The sequence below is a fragment of the Euprymna scolopes genome, chromosome 40, assembly GCF_053919585.1.
Source record: "Euprymna scolopes isolate OS-2025 chromosome 40, ASM5391958v1, whole genome shotgun sequence".
NCBI lineage: Eukaryota > Metazoa > Mollusca > Cephalopoda > Sepiida > Sepiolidae > Euprymna > Euprymna scolopes.
In genome coordinates, this window is record NC_136521.1 from 69,188,291 (window position 1) to 69,208,604 (window position 20,314).

At 33.9% G+C, this 20,314-nt stretch overlaps 1 protein-coding gene across 9 annotated transcripts in view; it reads left to right on the forward strand.

Annotated features, from left to right (window-relative positions):
• The window catches only part of LOC145265608 (ubiquitin-like modifier-activating enzyme 1), a 194,905-nt gene that overhangs the window by 103,042 nt on the left and 71,549 nt on the right, over nt 1-20,314 (forward strand). For 8 of the 9 annotated variants that reach the window (XM_080121619.1, XM_080121622.1, XM_080121623.1 and 5 more), the window contains one exon: nt 17,901-17,968. In XM_080121619.1, coding sequence (XP_079977745.1) covers nt 17,901-17,968 — 68 coding nt within the window. Of the gene's footprint in view, nt 1-2,798; nt 3,010-17,900; nt 17,969-20,314 lie in introns of those variants that run through there. The other variant, XM_080121626.1, reaches the window with a different exon arrangement.

The following is a 20,314-nucleotide window of genomic DNA, read 5'->3' on the forward strand; positions in this document are numbered from 1 at the left end:
CTTGGATGTCTTCAAGTCCAACATAAACAAATTCTTGATGAACTGCCCCTTAAGTAATCCAATTTACCAAATTTCCATTACTAACGATTACTACGGTATTATCCCATTGATTAGTGTACACTCAATAACCCTTATCCTCGAGTGGCTTTCAGGCCTTGATAATAGTGAATCTTATGTGTAAAAAAAAAGTCTGATTTTTACAAACGCTTGTCATATTAAAGGCTGAAGTAATTCTAACAAAAAGTATCTTTATTTTTTTTTTTTTTTTATGTGCTTGAAATATTTTTCTGGAAGATTTTTCTTTAAGCTTTGCATCCACTTGAAAATTATTTTTAAACGTGTTTCTCCATTTTGCTCAATCGTCTATGCTGAATTAGTTTTTTTACTTTTGAGATGCGTCTTTATAGCCAAGACGCTTTGTTTGTTGCGCCCGAGTTTGAAATTTACGCTTTATTGTTAAACGCTCAGATTTACTGAATGCAAATTAAGTTTGATGCATTCAAGCAATTTCTTGTAGCTTTATCCGTCCATTAAGTCGGAAATTATACAAATCATCAACAATGTTAACTTACTTTCAACAGTATCACTCGCAGAATATGGACATGTTTTTCCACCTCTCTCAAGGTCCTGGGTATGACCTAAAACTATATTCGATGGTGAGGCCCCAGCTGCGGTCCTTGGGAAGTGTGGAGCCACCCTTTAATTGGCATTGCTCCCAGGTCCACTCTGACCCTGAGTGGTAGTACCTGTTAGGGTCCCACCTATGGGTTAAATAGAATCCGACTTAAAAAAACAAATATACTCCATTAAAATTCGTTCCTCAAAATAACTAGATTCGGCATTAAATAACCTGAAAAAGGTTTATATGCCGTAAAACAAACAAACAACCAACCCTCTCCCAAATACAGTTTATGTGAAACTTCAACTAAAACCCAGTTTCTTGGCCTGCAAGAAGCTCGGATCAAAATAGGCATACTAGGTTTCTTGGCATTGCCTGGTCATAAAATGTTTAAATCTATTATATATATATATAAAAGTGAATGTGTGTGTCTGTCAATTTTCAGTCTACAGACTCGAAATTTGATATACAGGGTACTGAGATTTGGGAAAATGTTTGCAATCCGTTTTCGGTCAGAAGTTCGGCTATTAAGGGGTCAAAGTTCAACAATTTGACTTTTGAGAAATCTACCAAACTTCTCCACTAATTTTGGGTCTAAACACTTGAAATTTTAGATATAGATTCCTTGGACTTGGATCTAACTTAATAATTTGAGCCAAAAACAGTAAATGTTAAGGGGTTATAATAGGGGTCAAAGTTTAAAAAAATTGACTGCCCCTTTTTTTTTTTTTTTTTTTTGCTCAACACACACCTCCAAACACCCGGGCAACGCCGGGCTGAAATGCTAGTATATTTATATTATTAAAGCAGATTTCGTATTATAGAGCCAATTCTGTCTATATTTTTTTATGAACAATAAAGCTTTAATTATTTGGGAAATGTAAAGCAGGATGACCCTGGAGTAAATGTGGTATTATGGTAACTGATTTTAGAGTAGAATAGACATTTTTTAGGTTATCGACGATGATGGACACCTATTATTCCCATCTCCCACACTTTAGAATGGCCTTATGCCATATTTTTTCAAGCATAATTTTATATATTTTGTGTAAACGTCAGTGTAGCATCTGTTTCGTCCAAAAGAAAAAAACTTTCTTGACAAAAGTTATTATTTTTGTGTCCTCCCCTCCTTTCGGCTGATGTTATTTATTATTTATTTTTTTAAATAAATCTTTCATAATTGATGATCTGTTCATTAGTTTAATGTGGCATAATCAAGTTAACACACTGGTTTCCATTAGATCACCGAGGTTAAGCAACATGGAGCCTGGCCAATACTAAAATGGGTAATCATTTGGTAATACCAGGTGCTGTATGTGCTTGGAGATATAGGCACCGCCAGGCTATTCTTGCCCAAGACACGTGCTGCATGAAATAGTGCAGTGCCTCCACGGCCCCTGAGGGTTAAGGGACACGTCTCCTTAGTTTAGGAGATTTTATATATGTATATACTCGCCTGGGTTGCCAGGGTGTTTGGAGGTGTATGTTGAGCAAAAAAAAAAAAAAAAAGTGGTAGTAGGCAGGCTTGAACCCGTACCATGAAGGAGGGAAAGAATGTGGGAGGGAAAAAAAAAATGTGACATCTTTGCTGTTGCGCCCTTCGCCAAATCGGAAGTGGCGAAGGTTTAAACTAAGGCTAGTCAATCGAAAAAGAAAAAAACAAAAGCGATCTCTCCTTGTAGAAAAGTGCCCAGTTTAGGGTGAAGGAATTAATGGTTTTAGCCAATTTTCCATATTTGTCATCCGAAGGGCCGAGCTTCAAAACGATACTGATCTCATAAAAATCCGTCGCCTCTGTCGAAAGTTTTAAATAGACAAGTAGGATTTATATTATAGATTATTCAAAACATTTTCGCAGTCCTTTGTACGCTTAAAAAAATACATAGGCTGTCCACAGAAAGACTGCACTGCTAACAATGCAGAAGAATTCTTACTTGTGTATTCTTATTGATAGCAGTAAAAACTTTATATGGATCATAAATCTTGATCAATTATTTTCTTTTCATATTCCATCATATCCCCTCTCCTCGTTAAACTTGGCAAAGAATCCATTCGAACTGTCCCCGGCAAAAGTTTATAAAAACAAAATCATGGCAAGTGTTAATAGTTTAATGATTGTCTTGGTATGTAACCAGCACATGGGGAGGGGAGGGAGGAGGTGCTGGGCCTTGTTCCAATCAATTGAAAAGGCTGCCTTGTGTCTGCAGCGCCTGGAGAGGAAGCCAGGCTGCTGCTGCTACAACTGCTATTTGCTTCAATGCATACAAAAATCACGCACGTACACACTAGTCCAAACCTTGTTTGTATGGACGGAAAACAACTCTATTGCTGTTGACTTGTAATTATAAAGAAAGGTTTTCACTTTTCGAAGAAAGAAAAGAAAGAACAAGGTAGGCTCTCTTGGATATTATATATATATATATATATATATATATATATATATACTAGAAAAAATGTACCTGGCATTGCCCGGTATTAAATGTAATATTTAATTCCTTTTTTTTTTTTTTTTTTTTTTTTTTTTTTAAATTAAAAATAATGAAGAAAAAGAAACCAAGACATGTGCATGCGAGTATTTTTTTTTTTTTTTTCCTAAAAGTTCAGTTCTTGTAAGTAAAAAAAAAAAAAAAAAAAAAAAATCAGGCTGAGATTGAAACCAAAAGAAACAAAACCTTAAGATCGTTAGTCAAGTCCGGTAACCGTTAGACCAACTTGCCACGATCCTTAAAATGTGTTTTCAAACCCTGTGAAACAGTTAACAGATAAAAATCCGATGACAACCAAGCACCGATTGTTCAATCTGAACCGCTTAGCAGCCCCTTTTTTTCCGGATGCAAACAGATTAAAAAGTTTTTTCCACATGTTTGAAAACCCTATATACCAAATTTCAAGTCTGTAGATCAAAAATTTGTTGAGTATATAGGTTGAGAAGTGTCCTCACACACACACATTCTTACTTTGATAGATGCAATAACTTGTCAAATATTGAATGTTCATGATCAAAGTATATACTGTCGGCTTTACAAAACCATTTCTATGTTAAAACTTTATAAAAAAAAAAATGGTTGTTCACTAAAAGTGTGTTTGATTATATTTATTCGTGTATTAAAAAATTGTAAGTTTAATGTAAAAATGATTTTACAAAAAAGAATATTGGGGAAAAAAAATTACATCATGAATATGGCACAAGGCCAAATTCGGTGGGGATCGGGGTCGTGCATCATCCTTTTGGTTTATTCTTTTTAAAACTCGTTTCAGTCACAACACTACTGCCTTTACACTGGGTAGTCTCGCTTTACGTTCCCAGGTTTTGACGTTTTTCATTTATTTTTTTAAATTTTTATTTTATTTTTATTTCATTTATTTTTAATTTTTTTTTTTTTTTTTTTTTTTTTTTTTTAATATTTACACTATCACTTTTTTTGTTTTTTTTTTGGGGGGGTGTCTATTAGAAAGTGAGCTGTATTTATAGCAAGAAGCAAAATGCTATGTGGTGGTAAGATCCTCTCAAATTGATTGGGCTAGAAATGAGCTGCTCACTGTTTTCCAGGCTCCTTCCACTGCCAAAAACAAGCAAATCGATTCTTAGGTGGGGACTTGCTTACATCCGGGTGTGGGGGATAAACTCATTTCTAAAAATCAAATTAAGGCAGCAAAAAGTGAAATTGTGTGTGTGTGTGTGTGTGTGTGTGTGTACATTCCCTATCAAATTACTCTGCCAATTTTCGGTCTACAGACTCGAGATTTCTACATAAGGGATACTGAGATTTGGGAGAATCTTTTTTTTTTTTAATCTGTTTTCGGCCAGAAATTTGGCTGTTTAGGAGTCAAAGTTCAACGATTTGATCTTTGAAAGTTCTACCAAACTCCTGTCAATTTTGGAGTCTAAATACTTGAAATTTTAGATGTAGGTTACTTGGACATGGATCAAACTTTTTAATTTGATTTGAGCTCAATAATGTTAAGAGGTCAAAATGTGGGTCAAAGCTACCAAATTACTCTGTCAATTTTTTGTCTAAACATTTGAAATTTTACATAAAATGTATTCGGATATAGAGCAAGCTTTTTAATTGGTTTTTGGCCGAGAATTTGGCTGCTGAGGGGGTCAAAGTTCAAAGAAATTTGACCTTTGCAATTTCTATTTGGCCACTTTTCGGTCTAAACACTTTACTTTTAGATGTAGGTTACCTGGATAGGTCTCAATCTTAATATATGCACATAAAGTTATGAACAGTACATAGGGTCTGAGCAAAGCCAGGCTGGAATGCTAGTTTTTAATTTTAAAAAAAAAATATATATATCCTATAGAAAAACCTGATAAAATGTAATTTATTGCAGTTTCACAGTATCTATCATCAAAAATGTCTGATCAATTGAGTGATGCGAGGCTGAAATAATTCTGGTTTGGATTGTTCGGCATACCGTTCTTAAGTGTTATTCACACATTTTGGTCGATGCAACCTCCAACCTTTTTCAGGGTATCTTGTTGAACTCAGAATCTGCACGGAATTTCAAATTAAACTCTTTATTTGATCCCAGGATGGGCGGGTAGCAACTTCTCGTTCCATCAGCGATGACCGGATAGAAGTCTTATATAATTTGCAATGGTAGTTTTTGTGTCACCTGCACTGAGGATTGAACTTTCAACCTGGTGCTACCAGATCAGGCTGTCTGAAGATATTGGCTTCCTGAGACGAAATGCACCTAACATTGATGCTTTTTGTTTTTCTACTTCCTTTTGCAAAATTTAATTATGTTCTGCAAAAACAATAGCCCACCTTTTTCCCCTTTTCCTTCTTCCCCTTTCTCCTATCTCCCCCACTTCCTCACTGGTGGTCCTTGCTATGACGTAAAACTATATCCGATGGTGAGGCCCCACCTTGCGGGCTTTGGGGAGTGTGGAACCATCCTTTAATTGCCATTGCTCTCAGGTCCACTCTGACTCGGAGTGGTAGTACCTGTTAGGGTCCCAACTATGAGTTAAATAGAATCTGACGTAAAAAAAAAAATATATACTTCATGAAAAATCATTCCTCAGAATAACTCGATTCGGCATTAAATAACCTGAAAAGGGTTGATATGCCGTAAAACAAAAACAACCAACCAATCCTGACTGGTTTCCTAACTCTTTTCGAGCTCCCATTGCAAAACTCATGTTCTGCAGGGCAGGGAACAAAAAAAAAAAAAAAAAAAAACAAAAAAAAACACTATAAAACAACCAAACTAAAACACTACAAACTAACGATTGAAGATACAAAAATCTTGAAGAATAAAAAAAAAAAAACCTTCTACAGAATAATTGGCTGCAACACGAATACTATTTCCAAAATAACTGGATTCGGCATTAAATAACCCAAAAAGGGTTGATATGCAACAAAACAACCAAATCAAAAGCAACCTCCAGAACAGTGTCATTGATAACTGAATTTTATCTAGTTTTTTATCTGTTACACCGTGGGTCTTTGTGGACAATTCGGATATGAATGCTGGAAGGTGTGTAATCATACATATATAAACACACGTGGTTGGGTGTGTGTCTTTATCTGTTAATATTATCTATAATTACTGGCACCCATAATGTATTAAGTTCTATATTGTGTGAATAATACAAACTATCGTGACCTGTGGAAATTCTACAGGAGACTGATTCATATATAATATATTACTGTTGACATTCTGTAGATATTCAGTGCAAATGGAGACGCTCAGCTATTATTATAGCTATTTTGTTAAAACTGCAAAAACATTTATCCAAGCTAGCAGGGACGCCTGGCATAGCCAGGTCGTAAAAAATGCTTAAATATGATATTTTAATTCTTGCAGATTTTGTATATATTATTGAGTTAATGTTCTATCGATTTTTTTATTTTTTTTTTTTTTTAATTCTTTTTTATTATAAAGTTACGATTTCAAAAATAAAAAAATATATCTATGACTTGTGTTCGTCAGCTTGAATCAAAACCGAATCCCAGGCTTGTAAATATATATATATTAGTTCCTTCGGCTAAAACTGAAAGCAAAACTTATGAAGAATTCTTGGTAAAATTATTTATTACAAGAAATGGAAGTACATAACAATTAAATGACCCGGATGTAAGAGTGACACAGAAAATAACACACACGCTATCATATTAATGATCACTCATCTTAAACTTTTCATAGACATAATTTTTAATATCGTGAAATCGAATAAAACTTGTGGCATTATATATAAACTTTTGATCTCCCCACGAGTCGGTTGATCTAATAAGTGTCCACTAAGCGTAAAGCATTACTCTTTGTAATTAGAATGAAGTTCTTTTTGAGCCAATGATGTAAACAGTTAAAAAAAATTTCTCTTGCGTTCATAGTTAATAAGATGTCTTCGTCGTGGTATGATCGATGATTGTACTAGTAGTCAGGGTTGAATTGTCTCACCACATTGTTTCTTTGTATCCGGTTAGACCAGATGGGGCGCTGACGTGAGCATTCTTATGACGGTTTTCTAAACCTTACTAGTTCCGAGCTGACTCCTGACAAATTGGAAGATTGCCTTACAGGGTTAACAGGCTCTTTAAAGGTTTTGTTTGTTTCCTTCTCCTAGATAGGTTGCCCTCATCATGGCTGAGAGGCATCATCTATCCTGTGCATGGTAACTCTCTTGAATATCAGAGGGAGGCTAATAGATGATCTGGAACTGTGCAAAGCGGGTTCAGCTTGTTGAGGTATTATACGTATCTGAGAGCACTTGAATGCCTACCAGACACCAACCTCTGGTATAGGGGTTTGGTGGAGACCCTGATATAGGGATGCTTTCCATTTGAAATAAAACCCTGATCAAATACAGGATGGGTCATCGGAAACGGATGTTTTTAGAACGCTTCCTGTTACTCATCCTTATATATATATATATATATATATATATATATATATATATAAGTACGGCATAATCACGTTGACACATCGGTTCCTGTTGGATCACCGAAGTTAAGCAACGTTGAACCTGGTCAGTACTAAATGGGTGACCATTTAGGACTTCCAAGTGCTGTATGTTCTCTCTTCTTATCTCGGCATTGTTTCCAGTCGTCCTGGACTTTTCTTTGCTACTGGACTCTAACAGTGCCGATTCAGGAGAGGTGTGGTTAGGGATTGTACAACCTTTGCCTCACAATTACACACGCAACTGTCCCTACAGAAGGTATCCTTTGTCTTTCGAGACTGAACGGAGGCATCACTATATATATATATATATATATATACACACACACACGTTTGTTTTAAAGGAAACAAAACTCTGCGAGGAGAACATCCGTTTCTTGTGATTCACCCTATATATATATATATATATATATATATAATTTTTTTTTTTTTTTTTTTTACCTACTCCCCTCCCCCCATACATACACACAAGGTTGAGAAGGTACGCCCTCTATTAAAAGGCAGCTTTTAATATCAATATATCAAACTTGCAGGCCAGCATTGCTCAATGATAAGACATGCTTGAATATATTTTAATGACGTGTTTATAGAGACCATCCTGCCGATAATTATATTAAACCTAATATATAACAGTGAGATCAAAACTAAAAAATATACATATGACTCAGTGTGCGATTAATATATTTCGCCCACATTAAGGCATTAAAACATCTCCATGAAACAGTGGTTTCAAGGTTACAAGCCTCAAGTGAGTTTACGTACGTCCATCTCAACCTGTTGTCTGTGAAAACTGGCGGTCTGAAAAGATAAATTTGGCGCCAAGAATACTCTCGGCAGTTAGTAAGAGCAATCTGATAGGTTCAAACAAAATCGTGGTCGGTCAAATTGACCAATGAGAAGCCTGCTTATTTCTGCAGAATTTTTTTACAGTGTTTAGTGAAGACCTGCATCTCTTATAGATTATTCAAATGGTTTCAGATTAATAACAAGATGGCCGTTCATCATTTTCTGAAACGAAAATCAATGAAATTACCATTTGTACATGCCTATATGAAAGGAAAGAAACCAAAGTGTTTGAATATTTTTGTTTGGAAATAGATTTATTGTTCATCTTCCATTCTTTAATGAAAGCAGTGCTTCTGCATTTACCGATCCGCGATTTCCACAAAGTTGGCTTAAGCTCGCTCGGCAGCTGACGGAAATAACCGGAAAGGTCAGCTGAGCATTCCTCAATTTTTAACGAACGCACTGTCTGTTTTTTTTTTTTTTTTACTTATATAAATCTATGAAAACTTTTCTTTTTTTTTTTTTTTTTTTTTTTCTTTTTTTTTTGTAAATTGGAAGAAATAAAAAAAAAATTAAGGGTTAGATACATGTTTGCAATTTTATTTATTGTATTTTGATATTTTTTTACAGTATATCATAATTTTCTCGTAGCAGTTTAACGTTTTGCGATCAGCCGCTTCCAGTTATTTCCGTCAGCATCCGAGCACACTCGAGAAACTTGGTATAAATCATGGTTCCTTAAATGCAAAAGTACCACGAAGGCTAAGGTGTATATAAATTAATGCAAAAGTTTTTTCCATAGATCTTTCCTCTTTTTTTTTTTTACACAGTCACCACTTATCAAGGCCCGGAAGCCACTCAGGGATAAGGGTTATTGCAAGTACAGTACGTTAGTGTGGAGATTTAATGAAGTGTTTACTTAAGAGGGCGGTTCATTAGGAATTTGTTCATGTTGGACTTGAAGACATTCAGGTTGTAGTCAGGTGGGAAGCAGGCAGACGGAACAGTTCCACAGGCGTGCAGTTCTAAGAAAAAAATCATTCCTATATTATCATCAGAACCAGTTACTATTATTTAAATTAATACAGATTTGAAATGTATATTAGTACCGACGAATGATCCAAAGACAATTCATATTATTTTGATTTTTCAGACTACCATTCTCGTATTTCATCTTATTTTTAGGACTTGTGGGCTCGTGGCATAGTGAATAAAGTACTTGATAAAATTTAGTTGTAAAGTTACTTTTTTGGTGGTTGAAGGTTCAATTCTCAGTGCGGGCGACCCTCAAAAATTGCGAATTACTTAGGACTTTTACCCAGTCACGATTGACGGAACGAGAGCATGCTACCCCCCCCCCCGGGTTAAATAAAGGGTTCCATTTGAAATTCGTCAATTTGAGAGTTCCAAGAAGATAAATCTGAAAATCAGGTTAAATCGAGTAAAACATTGTGAAAACAACATTCAAGATGAGAACAGTAGTCAAATAATATGAAAAATCCTCATCTAAAAAATTTCAGAAACCAATTAAAAAAAAAAAAAAAATTTCAGAAACCAATTAAAAAAAAAAAAAAATTTCAGAAACCAATTAAAAAAAAAAAAAAAAAAAAAAAAAATTTCAAACTATTTTAAAACACAAAAAAAAAAAAACCAAGCAGGTAAAAGAAAATAACTTATTGTCTATGGCAATATTTATTGCATGTTTGAATTTTTGACCTTAGTTGTTTGTTTCTCATCTAAATCCTATTGTTTGTTGCCTACATAAAAATATTTTTCTCACAAACTCCCTGTGATTTTGTAATTTTGCCCTTTAAAAAGAAATTAAATGGCTGATACTGGAGAAAAAAAATTAAAACCCTTAAACTTGTTACAAATAGTAGCCTCTTATGTCCAAGTGATGATATGTCTTGTATGAGGTAAACATGAGTTTAAAAAAAAAAAATTTCCATTTCAATATAAAATATTTTTTTTATTAGTAATGACTTACACTTCTATTGTTTGGAAAATAGCATCCTGTTTCAGTTTTGTTCATATGATTTTCTTTTAAACAACATGTTCCGTATATTATTTGCCTCTTTTTTTTTTTTTTTTTTTTTTTTTTTTTTGTATAATCATAGTTTTGTAGTAAGTGAAAGTTTAAGGGTTCTCATTTTTTTTTTTTTTTTTTTTTTTTTTTTTTTTTTTTTCCAGTATCAGTCATTTAATTTCTTTTTAAGGGCAAAGTTACAAAATCACAGGGAGTTTATTGTGAGAACAAAATTCTATGTAGGCATTAAAAACAATTTTATTTAGATGAGAAACAAATAAACAACTAAGGTAAAAAATTCAAATATGCAATATGATCCTGGATATGACCTTAAACTATATCCAGTGGTGAGGCCCTAGCTTGAGGGCTTTGGGGAGTGTGGAGCCACCCTTTAATTGCCATTGCTCCCAGGTCCACTCTTTAATTGCCATTGCTCCCAGTCCCAACTATGGGTTAAATAGAAACTGACTTGAAAACAAATATATTCTATTAAAATATTTTTCTTCAAAATCTTTGGATTCAGCATTAAATAACCTGAAAAGGGTTGATATGCCGTAAAACAAAAAAAACAAATATGCAATAAATATTGCCACAGCCAATAAGTTATTTTTTTACCTGCCTGGCTTTTTTCTTTTTCTTTTTTTTTTTTTTTTTTTTTTTTCCGTTTTGAAGTAGTTTGAATTTTATTTTTTATTTTTCTCAAATATTTGGTTTTTACACGCGGTTTTGCAAACAAGATGGCAGCCGGCTTCCATGTTCTTCATGGAGAACAAAGCTGCCGCCATATTGTTCGTAAAGCGGTTGTAAAACAATGTCTTTTTTAGAAAGAATTATGACCAGAAAAATATCAGTGAAACCAATGCCAAGAAAAGAATCTGGAGATGCATGCGATGTAATGATGATTGTATAGTACACTCTTTCCCCCCTCCCCCTTTTCATTTTTTATTGCAGATTTTAAAAGTTTAGAAATTAAGAAGAACCAGTTCAAAAAAAAATCTGAGATTTTCTTTTTTGCTTTTGAAGGAGTTTGGGTAAAGTTAATATGATAGACTATGGGGGGGGGGTACCCAGCGTTGCCCGGGTGTTTGGAGGTGTGTGTGGTTTTGGGTAAATAAAAACTCTGGGGGTGGGGGGGTTTAAAATAAAAAGTTTTGGTAAGTATGAGGATTGAACCCGAACCCTTGAGGCAAAGTTGGAAATTAAAGTGTGAAAAAAAACGTGCGACGTTAACCATTGGGCCACCGCGAAATACTAACAGAAACACGTTTGAATTTATTAACAGAATTGACACGTGGCCGTAATAAAAGTTAACTCTGCTGCTTCTATTTGACCTCATTAATGAGGTCAAATAGAAATCGCGGTGTTAACTTTTGCTGCGGGGCAGCATTTAGGTTTGTTTACCCAACTTTGATTGGTTTTTTTTTTTTCTTGGGGAGGGGGAAACCAGCTCCCCATTGTCCAGATTGAATAGCAATTGTCTGATATAAGGAGTTTGGCCCCACATTGATCAAAGCTGATTGCTTTTGGACGTTTCCCGGTGCAATTGCCGGGAACAGACCCTTAGCTTTGAATTGGTTTCGCTTTTTATACGAAAAAGCTAAACGAACACAAGACGGGCTGAAAAAGCAATAATTTTGTAAAAATTGACGTAAATAAATGTAGAGGCGACCCGCGTTCCCAAATCCTAGATATTATTATCTAGGGGGCATATAAACAGTTCCAAGCAATAGTATCCCCCCCCCTGGAGCGTCGGCAAAAAAAGCCTTTGCGAGACATACATAAAATGATCACACACAATTTGCGTTTTATATATATATATATATATATATATATATATATATATATATAGATATATATAGATAGATGGGGATTAGCAGAGAAACCAAACCAAAAAAGGCAAAAAAAAAAAAAAAAAAAAAGTTCAAATACAATAAACAAATGTTAACATAGAAAATAAGTTAGTTTTGTATTTACCTGGCTTATTTTTGTTTTAAAGTGGTTTTCATGAGCAGTTTTACAATATGGCGACTGGTTTGTTTCCTCTGAAGAAGACTGTAAGCCACCATCTTGTTTGCAAAATCGCTTGTAAAAATTGAATATTCGAGATTCCAAAACAACATTTAAAACATAAAATGATTAAGTCAGATAAATACGAAAGTAACTTATTGGCTAAGGTAGCATTTATTTATTGTAGATTTGATTTAATATGAGAAATCTTTTTAAATTAAAATAAATTAAGAAATACACATTTTGTATTGAGAAATACATGCTTTAAATCTAAAAAAACATTAGCTAAGGTTATGACTCAAAAGACAGCTGTTTTTGTATAACTTGTTGTTCCTTAATATTTACATATTAAAGTGTGTATTTCTCAATTTCTCTTGTGGAATCGACAAAAATATATTTGATGCCTATGCAGATTTTTTTTTTTTTTCATTGTTATAAACTCCCGCCACGATTTAGTGACTTTGTCATTTGTTTATTACATAAAGGTCTAAAGATTCCTTATAATATTTAACAAAAGTTTTTTTTTTTTTTTTTTTTGTTTTTTTTTTAAGCTTACACAATTTTTTCTTCCCCCCCCCCCCCATAATAAACTTGCATCGTGATTTAGTGAGTTTGCCTCCTTTTAAAATCATGTTTCTAGGAAGTTAAGCCAGGACTACCAATCTGCCAGTGCCAACCAGTCACATGTTTCTTCTTTCAAATGATTGTTAAAGAAAAAGTGTGAAAATTGTGTTCCTTCCTTCAAACCCTGGATCATTCTAATGAGTTTTATAACCTGTAATTTCCTGTTTGCGAATTTTGTTGAATAGATTTCTAAAACTATTTTTGTTATTATAATAACGTTTCACTTGACGTAACCTCTCTTTTGAAATCTTTTTCAAACTGAAATTTGTTCATAATTTTGAATCTTTATAAGCTGCAAGGTAGATTGTTCTCATTCTGACTGCTGTGAATGGTTAGAATGGTTTAAATACAAGGTTCAATTCAAAATTCTGTTGCTGGTTCTGGAGTCTGACATAAAGATTCCAATTTCAAAAGGATGCCTCTGAAGATCGGAGGTTTACCTCGGTTGAAATGTGAAATATAATAATCAATATGAGCATAGTAGTTTGAATGATTCAAATTTTATTTTTTGTCAAATTGTAAATGTAGGGCAAACGTTTGAACAATTAAGTCGAATTATTTTGTCATGAAAACAATTTTGTGAATTTCCAGAAAATATTTTTTCATGTCAATAAATGTCTCGATAAACTACTCAAGAGAAAAAAGGAATTGAAAGAACAATTGTTCAGATTGAAATTGTAGTGCAATAGATTTTATAGAGATAATTTTTTAGTAGTGCTGAGGTGTATGTATGTGTGTGTGTGTGTGTGTGTGTGTATATATATATATATATATATATATATATATATATGTGTGTGTGTGTTTTAAAATTGAAGACTTTTGCGAAATCGGCTTCTGCAAGTGCTAAGTCTATTTCTATTTACCAATTTTAGTAAAGGCTTTTTTTTCATATATAAATGAATTCTCTTTGGTCATTATAAACATTTTAGAAGTCGGATTATGTAGGTGCTAAGTCTGCGATAGGTTAAAGTTAATATATTTTTTTTTCTTCCGGGAATTTAAACTGTATTCTTTATTTTTGCATTTTTTTTTTTTTTTTTTTTTTTTTTTTACACAGTGATCACCACTTATCAAGGCCCGGAAGCCACTCAGGGATAAGGGTTATTGCAAGTACATCACGTTAGTGAGGAGATTTTATGAAGTGTTTAATTAGGGGGGGGCGGTTCATTAGGAATTTGTTAACATTAGACTTGAAGACATCCAAGTTGTAGTCCGGAGGGAAGCAGGCAGACGGAACAGAGTTCCACAGGCGTGCAGTTCTAAGAAAGAAGCTTTGCTCATGAAATCCGCGTTTTGATTTAGGCACAGATATAGAGTTTATTTTTTATTCAAAGCTTCTTTATACTATATATAATATATATATATACATATATACCGACACACACACCAAGTTAAAGGTATTCAAGAGGGAAAACTCATGAATTAAAACATTAAGAGTGCTCAATAAAAAAGAGAAAAAAGTATTTTTATTTATATAGATATACTAATAGTAATATTTCTCTATATAAATAATATATATATATATATATATATATATATATACACACACACTAACTTCAGTGCTCAATAAAAGAGCATGATATATTAATGTAAACAAATTTTACATGCTAATGCTTCAGACATTAAGTCGCCTGACGAGGACTTCGGGTTTTAACTGGCCATTCATCCGAAACATTAGCCTGTCCAGTGTTGCGATCATGTAAATTTATATTAATAAAAATAGATATATGCGTGTGGCTCAGGCTAAGAGTAGAGTTGTTTTGGTTTCAGGTCTAACTGATGACACCAAAGTTTTTTTTTTTTTTTTTTTTTTTTTTTTTTTTTATATTAGTACTATATATTAGGTTCGGTATAATGATTAATACAGAATTCTCTATAATAAATATATAATCTGCATGAATCAAAATATATTTAAGCATATCTTACGACCAGGCAACACTAGGCGCCCTGCTAGAGTATCTGTAATATATATATATTTTATAAATTACTAACTAGCTCTACCTACGTATTGAGCACTTTTGAAGTAAATACTTAAAGTTTACGCATAAATCTATCCTTTCGTATATTAATTTTATGTGAGTAAATTAAGTAGTTATATATATATATATGCAGCAAAAAGAAAGTCCGCACTTTTAATTTTTTCAAAAACTGCAAATTTAAGCTTAATTTAATGTAACTGTTTAAACAAACTATACCTCGTTTGATTGGCCTTTAATTCTTCTATAATTTTACCTGTTCATAGTTGATTTTTAATTGAAATATTCTAGTGTTCACATCCATTTAAAAAAAAAAAAAAAAATAACTTCAAATTGAACAGGCAAAAACAGTTCGCACTATGGAAAATTGTTATTTAAATGTAACTTTAAGACATTAATGCAACACAATACAACAGGAACACAATGAACTAGTTAACATTTAGTAGCATAGCTCTTCTACAATTTGACAGCCTGCAATCTTTTTGGAATTCCTGGAATTAGACTGCAGCAATACTCTGGAGAAAGGGCATCCCACTTCTCTTTAATTTTTGTCCAAAGTTCCTCCAAATTTGAAATTTTATCATTGCGTAGCTGTTGCTTAATGTAATGCCATACGTTTTCGATAGAATTGACGTTTGGAGATTGTGCAGGCCAATCCAAACACAGAATATCATGCTCTTCCAGGAACCTCTTGATATTGCCAGCTGTGTGAATGGGAGCATTATCCTGCATGAAGATGGGATTATCATCCCGATTCCAACCAAAGCAGTGTAGAAAATGCTCAGTCAACATTAATATACTTGATTGAATTAATTCGACCTTGCAAGCAAACTATAGGCCGTGGACCATTGGTACTAATAATGCCCCACACAAAAACTGAACCTCCACCACCTTGCAGCGTTGAAACTGAGCACCTAGGATTAAATTCGTCTTTTCTCCGTCGGACATACTGCCTAGCCTATTGAACTTGCTTTCATCGCTAAAAAGCACTTTTGACCAATATGAAGAATTATGATCTTCATTGCATCTGACGAAGTCCAGGCAACGCTTTCTGTTCTTTACAGGAATCATTGGCTTGCGTCTTGCAACATATCCTCGCAAATTAAATTCCTTTAATCTGTTCTTGACAGTAGAAAGAGGGCACTTTTTAACAAGATTGCACTATTGTTGGATTTGGGGAGCCATTTCAAATCTGTTTCTTAGGCTGCGGATCTTGATGGCATTGTCTTCCCTGTTAGAAGTAACTTTAGTACGACCAGATTTAGGGGCATCACGAACAATGCCGGTGTTTTGGTGCTTTTGTAGTCTTTTGTGCCGTTTTCTCATCACATTTCAATCTGCAGCCGATTTCTCGATTGGATAAACCAGAAAGGTGAAGATTAATGAGTTCCTGACAATCACGAAGAGAAAGTCGTGGCGTATGGACTAAATATTATGTTGTATAACCTAGTACAACAACAATTACGATTAGAGATGCTTTGTTGCCTGTTGGTGGATATTTTAAACTGATTTGAGGGTGATAATTTAAGCTGGTTTTAAGCGAATTAGTTGCTGCGGACTTTCTTTTTGCGTTCTCAATTTGAAGTTATTTTTTTTTAAATTGACGGGGAACAAATTCGATTTGTTTTTTAACCAGTAAAAAATAGTTGTTAGATGATCAAAATGAGGGGGGTGGTACCTATAAGCCTTCTGTGCATGTGCAAATATATATTTATACCTTTTTTTTTTGTTTTTATTCTTTAAATATAAAAAAAATTGTATATGAACTCAATTCGGATGCTGACAAGTAAGGCTGGAGATCTGTTCTGGTTTTGATTCTAGTTAATAGCACCTTAGTCATGTTTTCTTTTTAAACTTTTGAAATCACAACTATACTTTTTGGATGGAATATATAATAGAGAATTGACTTTATAATAATGATACAACATTTGCATAAACTAAAATATATTTACAAATTTTCATTACTAATGATTATTATATTGTCCAATTTCTACTGTACACTCTTTAACCCTTATCCTTGAGTGGCCTCTTGGCCTTGATAATGTGTTGATACCTATGAAAAAAAAAAAAAAAAAAGTCCAATGTGAACAAGTTCTAATTGAATCGTCCCCCTAAGTAATCCAAGTTACAAAATTCCCACTGTTTACTATGCTAAAATCACAATGACTAATGTATACCTATTAACCCTTATCCTCGAGTGGGCTCTGGGCCTTGATAAGTGGTGACACCTATGTAAAAAAAAAAAAAAAAAAAAAAAAAAAACTCAAGGAAAAAAGTAAATCGTAAGCTAAACGATTTGGTTTCGATTCTCTGGTGGCACTAGTCTTTTTTCTTTTTTCTTTTTTTAATCATTACTATATATTGTATAATAAATACGAAATCTGCATCAATCGAAATATCTCTGGTGCTATCAGATCAGGCCGTCTATTGGCTTTCTGAGACGAAATGGACCTACATCGATTTCTGTTTTTGTTTTCTATTCTATTTTGTAAAACTTAATTACGTTCTACAAAAACAAAATCAACAGCCCCTCTCCCCCTCCCCCCTTTCTTTTTCCTTTCCTACTTCCCGGTCCTGGATATGACCTTAAACTATATCCGATGGTGAGGCCCCAGTTTGTGGGCTTTCGGGAGCGTGGAGCCACCCTTTAATTGCCATTGCTCCCAGGTCCACTCTGACCCGGAGTGGTAATACCTGTTAGGGTCCCAACTATGGGTTAAATAGAAACTTTTTTTGAAAAAAAAAAAGAAAAAAAAATATTCTATAAAAAACTTTTTCTTCAAAATCACTGGATTCGGCTTTAAATAACCTGAAAAGGGGTGATATGCCGTAAAACAACCAACTAATCAATCGAAATATCATATTCAAGCGTGTTTTACGACCGGACAATCCCGAGTGGCCTGTTAGTATATGTATATTTATTTATTTTTTTCTTGTGTTTCAGATTGATATGGCCAAGAATGGAACTGAAGACCAGAATGCTATTGATGAAAGCTTGTACTCCAGACAGCTGTAAGTCGTGTTTCTTAACCCTTATCCCTGAGTGGCTTCCGGGCCTTGATAAGTGGTGATCACTGTGTAAAAAAAAAAAAAAAAAAAGACAACTTTTGCAAATAAATTTGCGCCATCACAACAGTCGCTTGCCATTGATTTCTCGTTGACAATGACCATTAGTCTTTACTGGAATTTGAGGTGGCAATAAGCCCCCCACCCAACGTCCCAGTCCACTCCGCACTAATCCAGTGGAGGTCTGGTAAATGCTTTCACTCCTCGGTCTTTCCATCCTCCTTGACTCATCGACATTTTTAGGGGGCAGTGAGAGGATTATGGGCAGGAGAAAGTAAGGGAGATGAGAGGATGAGGGATATGGGAAAGGGAGGGAGATGGGAAGGGGGAGATGGAAAGAGTGGCTTCCGGGCCTTGATAAGTGGTGACCACTATGTAAAAAAAAAAAAAAAAAAAAAAAAAAAAAACTTCTGCTTTCTATTATTCTCTGTTCTTGCTCGCATCTTTAACGTGGTGTCGCCACCTCGCCAGGCCGATCTTTCTCTACGAGAGACAAAATAAATGACGGCGGATTGAACATTTTTAGGTGTTTGTTTTCCATATTATATCATGGATTAAGGTGGCCAATCTCTAGCATCGTTATACCCCCCCCCCCTTCCCAGCCACATTTTTTTTCTTTTGCTATATTAATTAACTAGCGGGGGTACCCGGCGTTGCCCGAGTGTTTGTTTCCGGGACGGGGGGGGGGGGTTAAAAATGTTATGGTAGGTAAGTAGGAAGGATCAAACCCGGAGTCATGAGTAAAAGTAGGAAAATAAAGTGTGAAAAAAAAAAAAAAAAAAAAACACATCTGCAACGTTAACAGTTCGGCCACCAAGAAAAGTTCATTCCAGTTGTTTAGGAAAAAAAAAACAAAAAAAAACGACTATGGTAGGTCGGCGCGAACGTGAAAATATAATGTGAATTGTCCAGCACGCTAACCACTACGCCACAGAGCACTGCAGTTTAGTTTAGTGATTTTAAATAACTTCACATGAAAGAACTACGAAGCCAAACCGGTGTTCTCTTCTCAACTGTTCCTTGTGAACGATCCCGAAACGGTGTTAAGTGGTGGCAGGGGGAGGAGGAATTTATTAGAGAAAATATTTTACCACTTCTATTGATCTTAACCGATTTTGGCCGTGACTTCTCAGCAGAAAAAGTATAGAAATCTAAGATTATCGAGGAATTTGAGAAATAATAAGCCTATAACACACTTCAGATATTGTTCTGCCGTTTGTGCATATTATATTTGCATGAAATATCTTGATTTTTAATCCTATTAATGTCAAAATCAGACGGGGAAAAAATGAGTTCATTTTATTTATATAGAAGATAACAATAAGTTTTCAGGAATCTACTTATTTATTCTTAGAAATAATAAATCTGATAACTGTGTGTGTAAATATTTAACTGATGAACTCTTCTCTTAAACTTCTGATTCCATAACACTGACATTAACAGGAAATAAATGAATGGTTTATAACGAGTAAAATCTTTGGAACGATGAATAACGCGTACAGAAATATGTTGGCAAGTTGAAATGCAAAATGTTCATTTCAACTGGCCGACATGTTTCTATTACTTTTGCACATGCGCAAATTCATTCATAGCGTGAAGTGGTTTAATTTTTAATCTTTATCTGTTTGTTGATAGCTGAAATGGTTAGGAAGACAGCTGAAATGTTTTGGTTTTGATTCTAGCTGATGGTACCCAAATCTTTAACTTTTGAAATCAGTATTATATATATATATATATATATATATGTGTCGCCATATATTCGTATATTAATTTGTGACTAAACGAAGTAGTTATATATATATATATATATATATATATATATACACTAGCAAAAGTACCTGTTGTTGACTGGATTCATAAACAACCTACAGAAAATGGACTCTGATTTATTAAAGTATGATAGGTTATGAAAAGGAAGGGTTGTAAAGAGATAGCTTCGAATTTGGGGGTATCAAAACCAAAGCAAAATATGATGAAAGTAAAAATAAAATAGATAAACCCCATAATTTATTATACCATACATACCTGTTCACACTGAAACACTTATCACAATATTCTGTGGATCTATATTAAAAAAAAAACTTGTTAAACTTTGTGACATATTTCCATTCTATGGAGGTCAGGCGCAAACGCAGACCCCACAATTTTATTATACCATCCCTATTTAAGTTAAAACATACTTATCAAAGTATTATGTACATCTACATCAAAAACACTTGTAAACGTTTTTTTTTTTTTTTTTTTTTTTTTTTTTTTTAATTTTTTATTAAGATTTTCAGTTTCTATAACTTG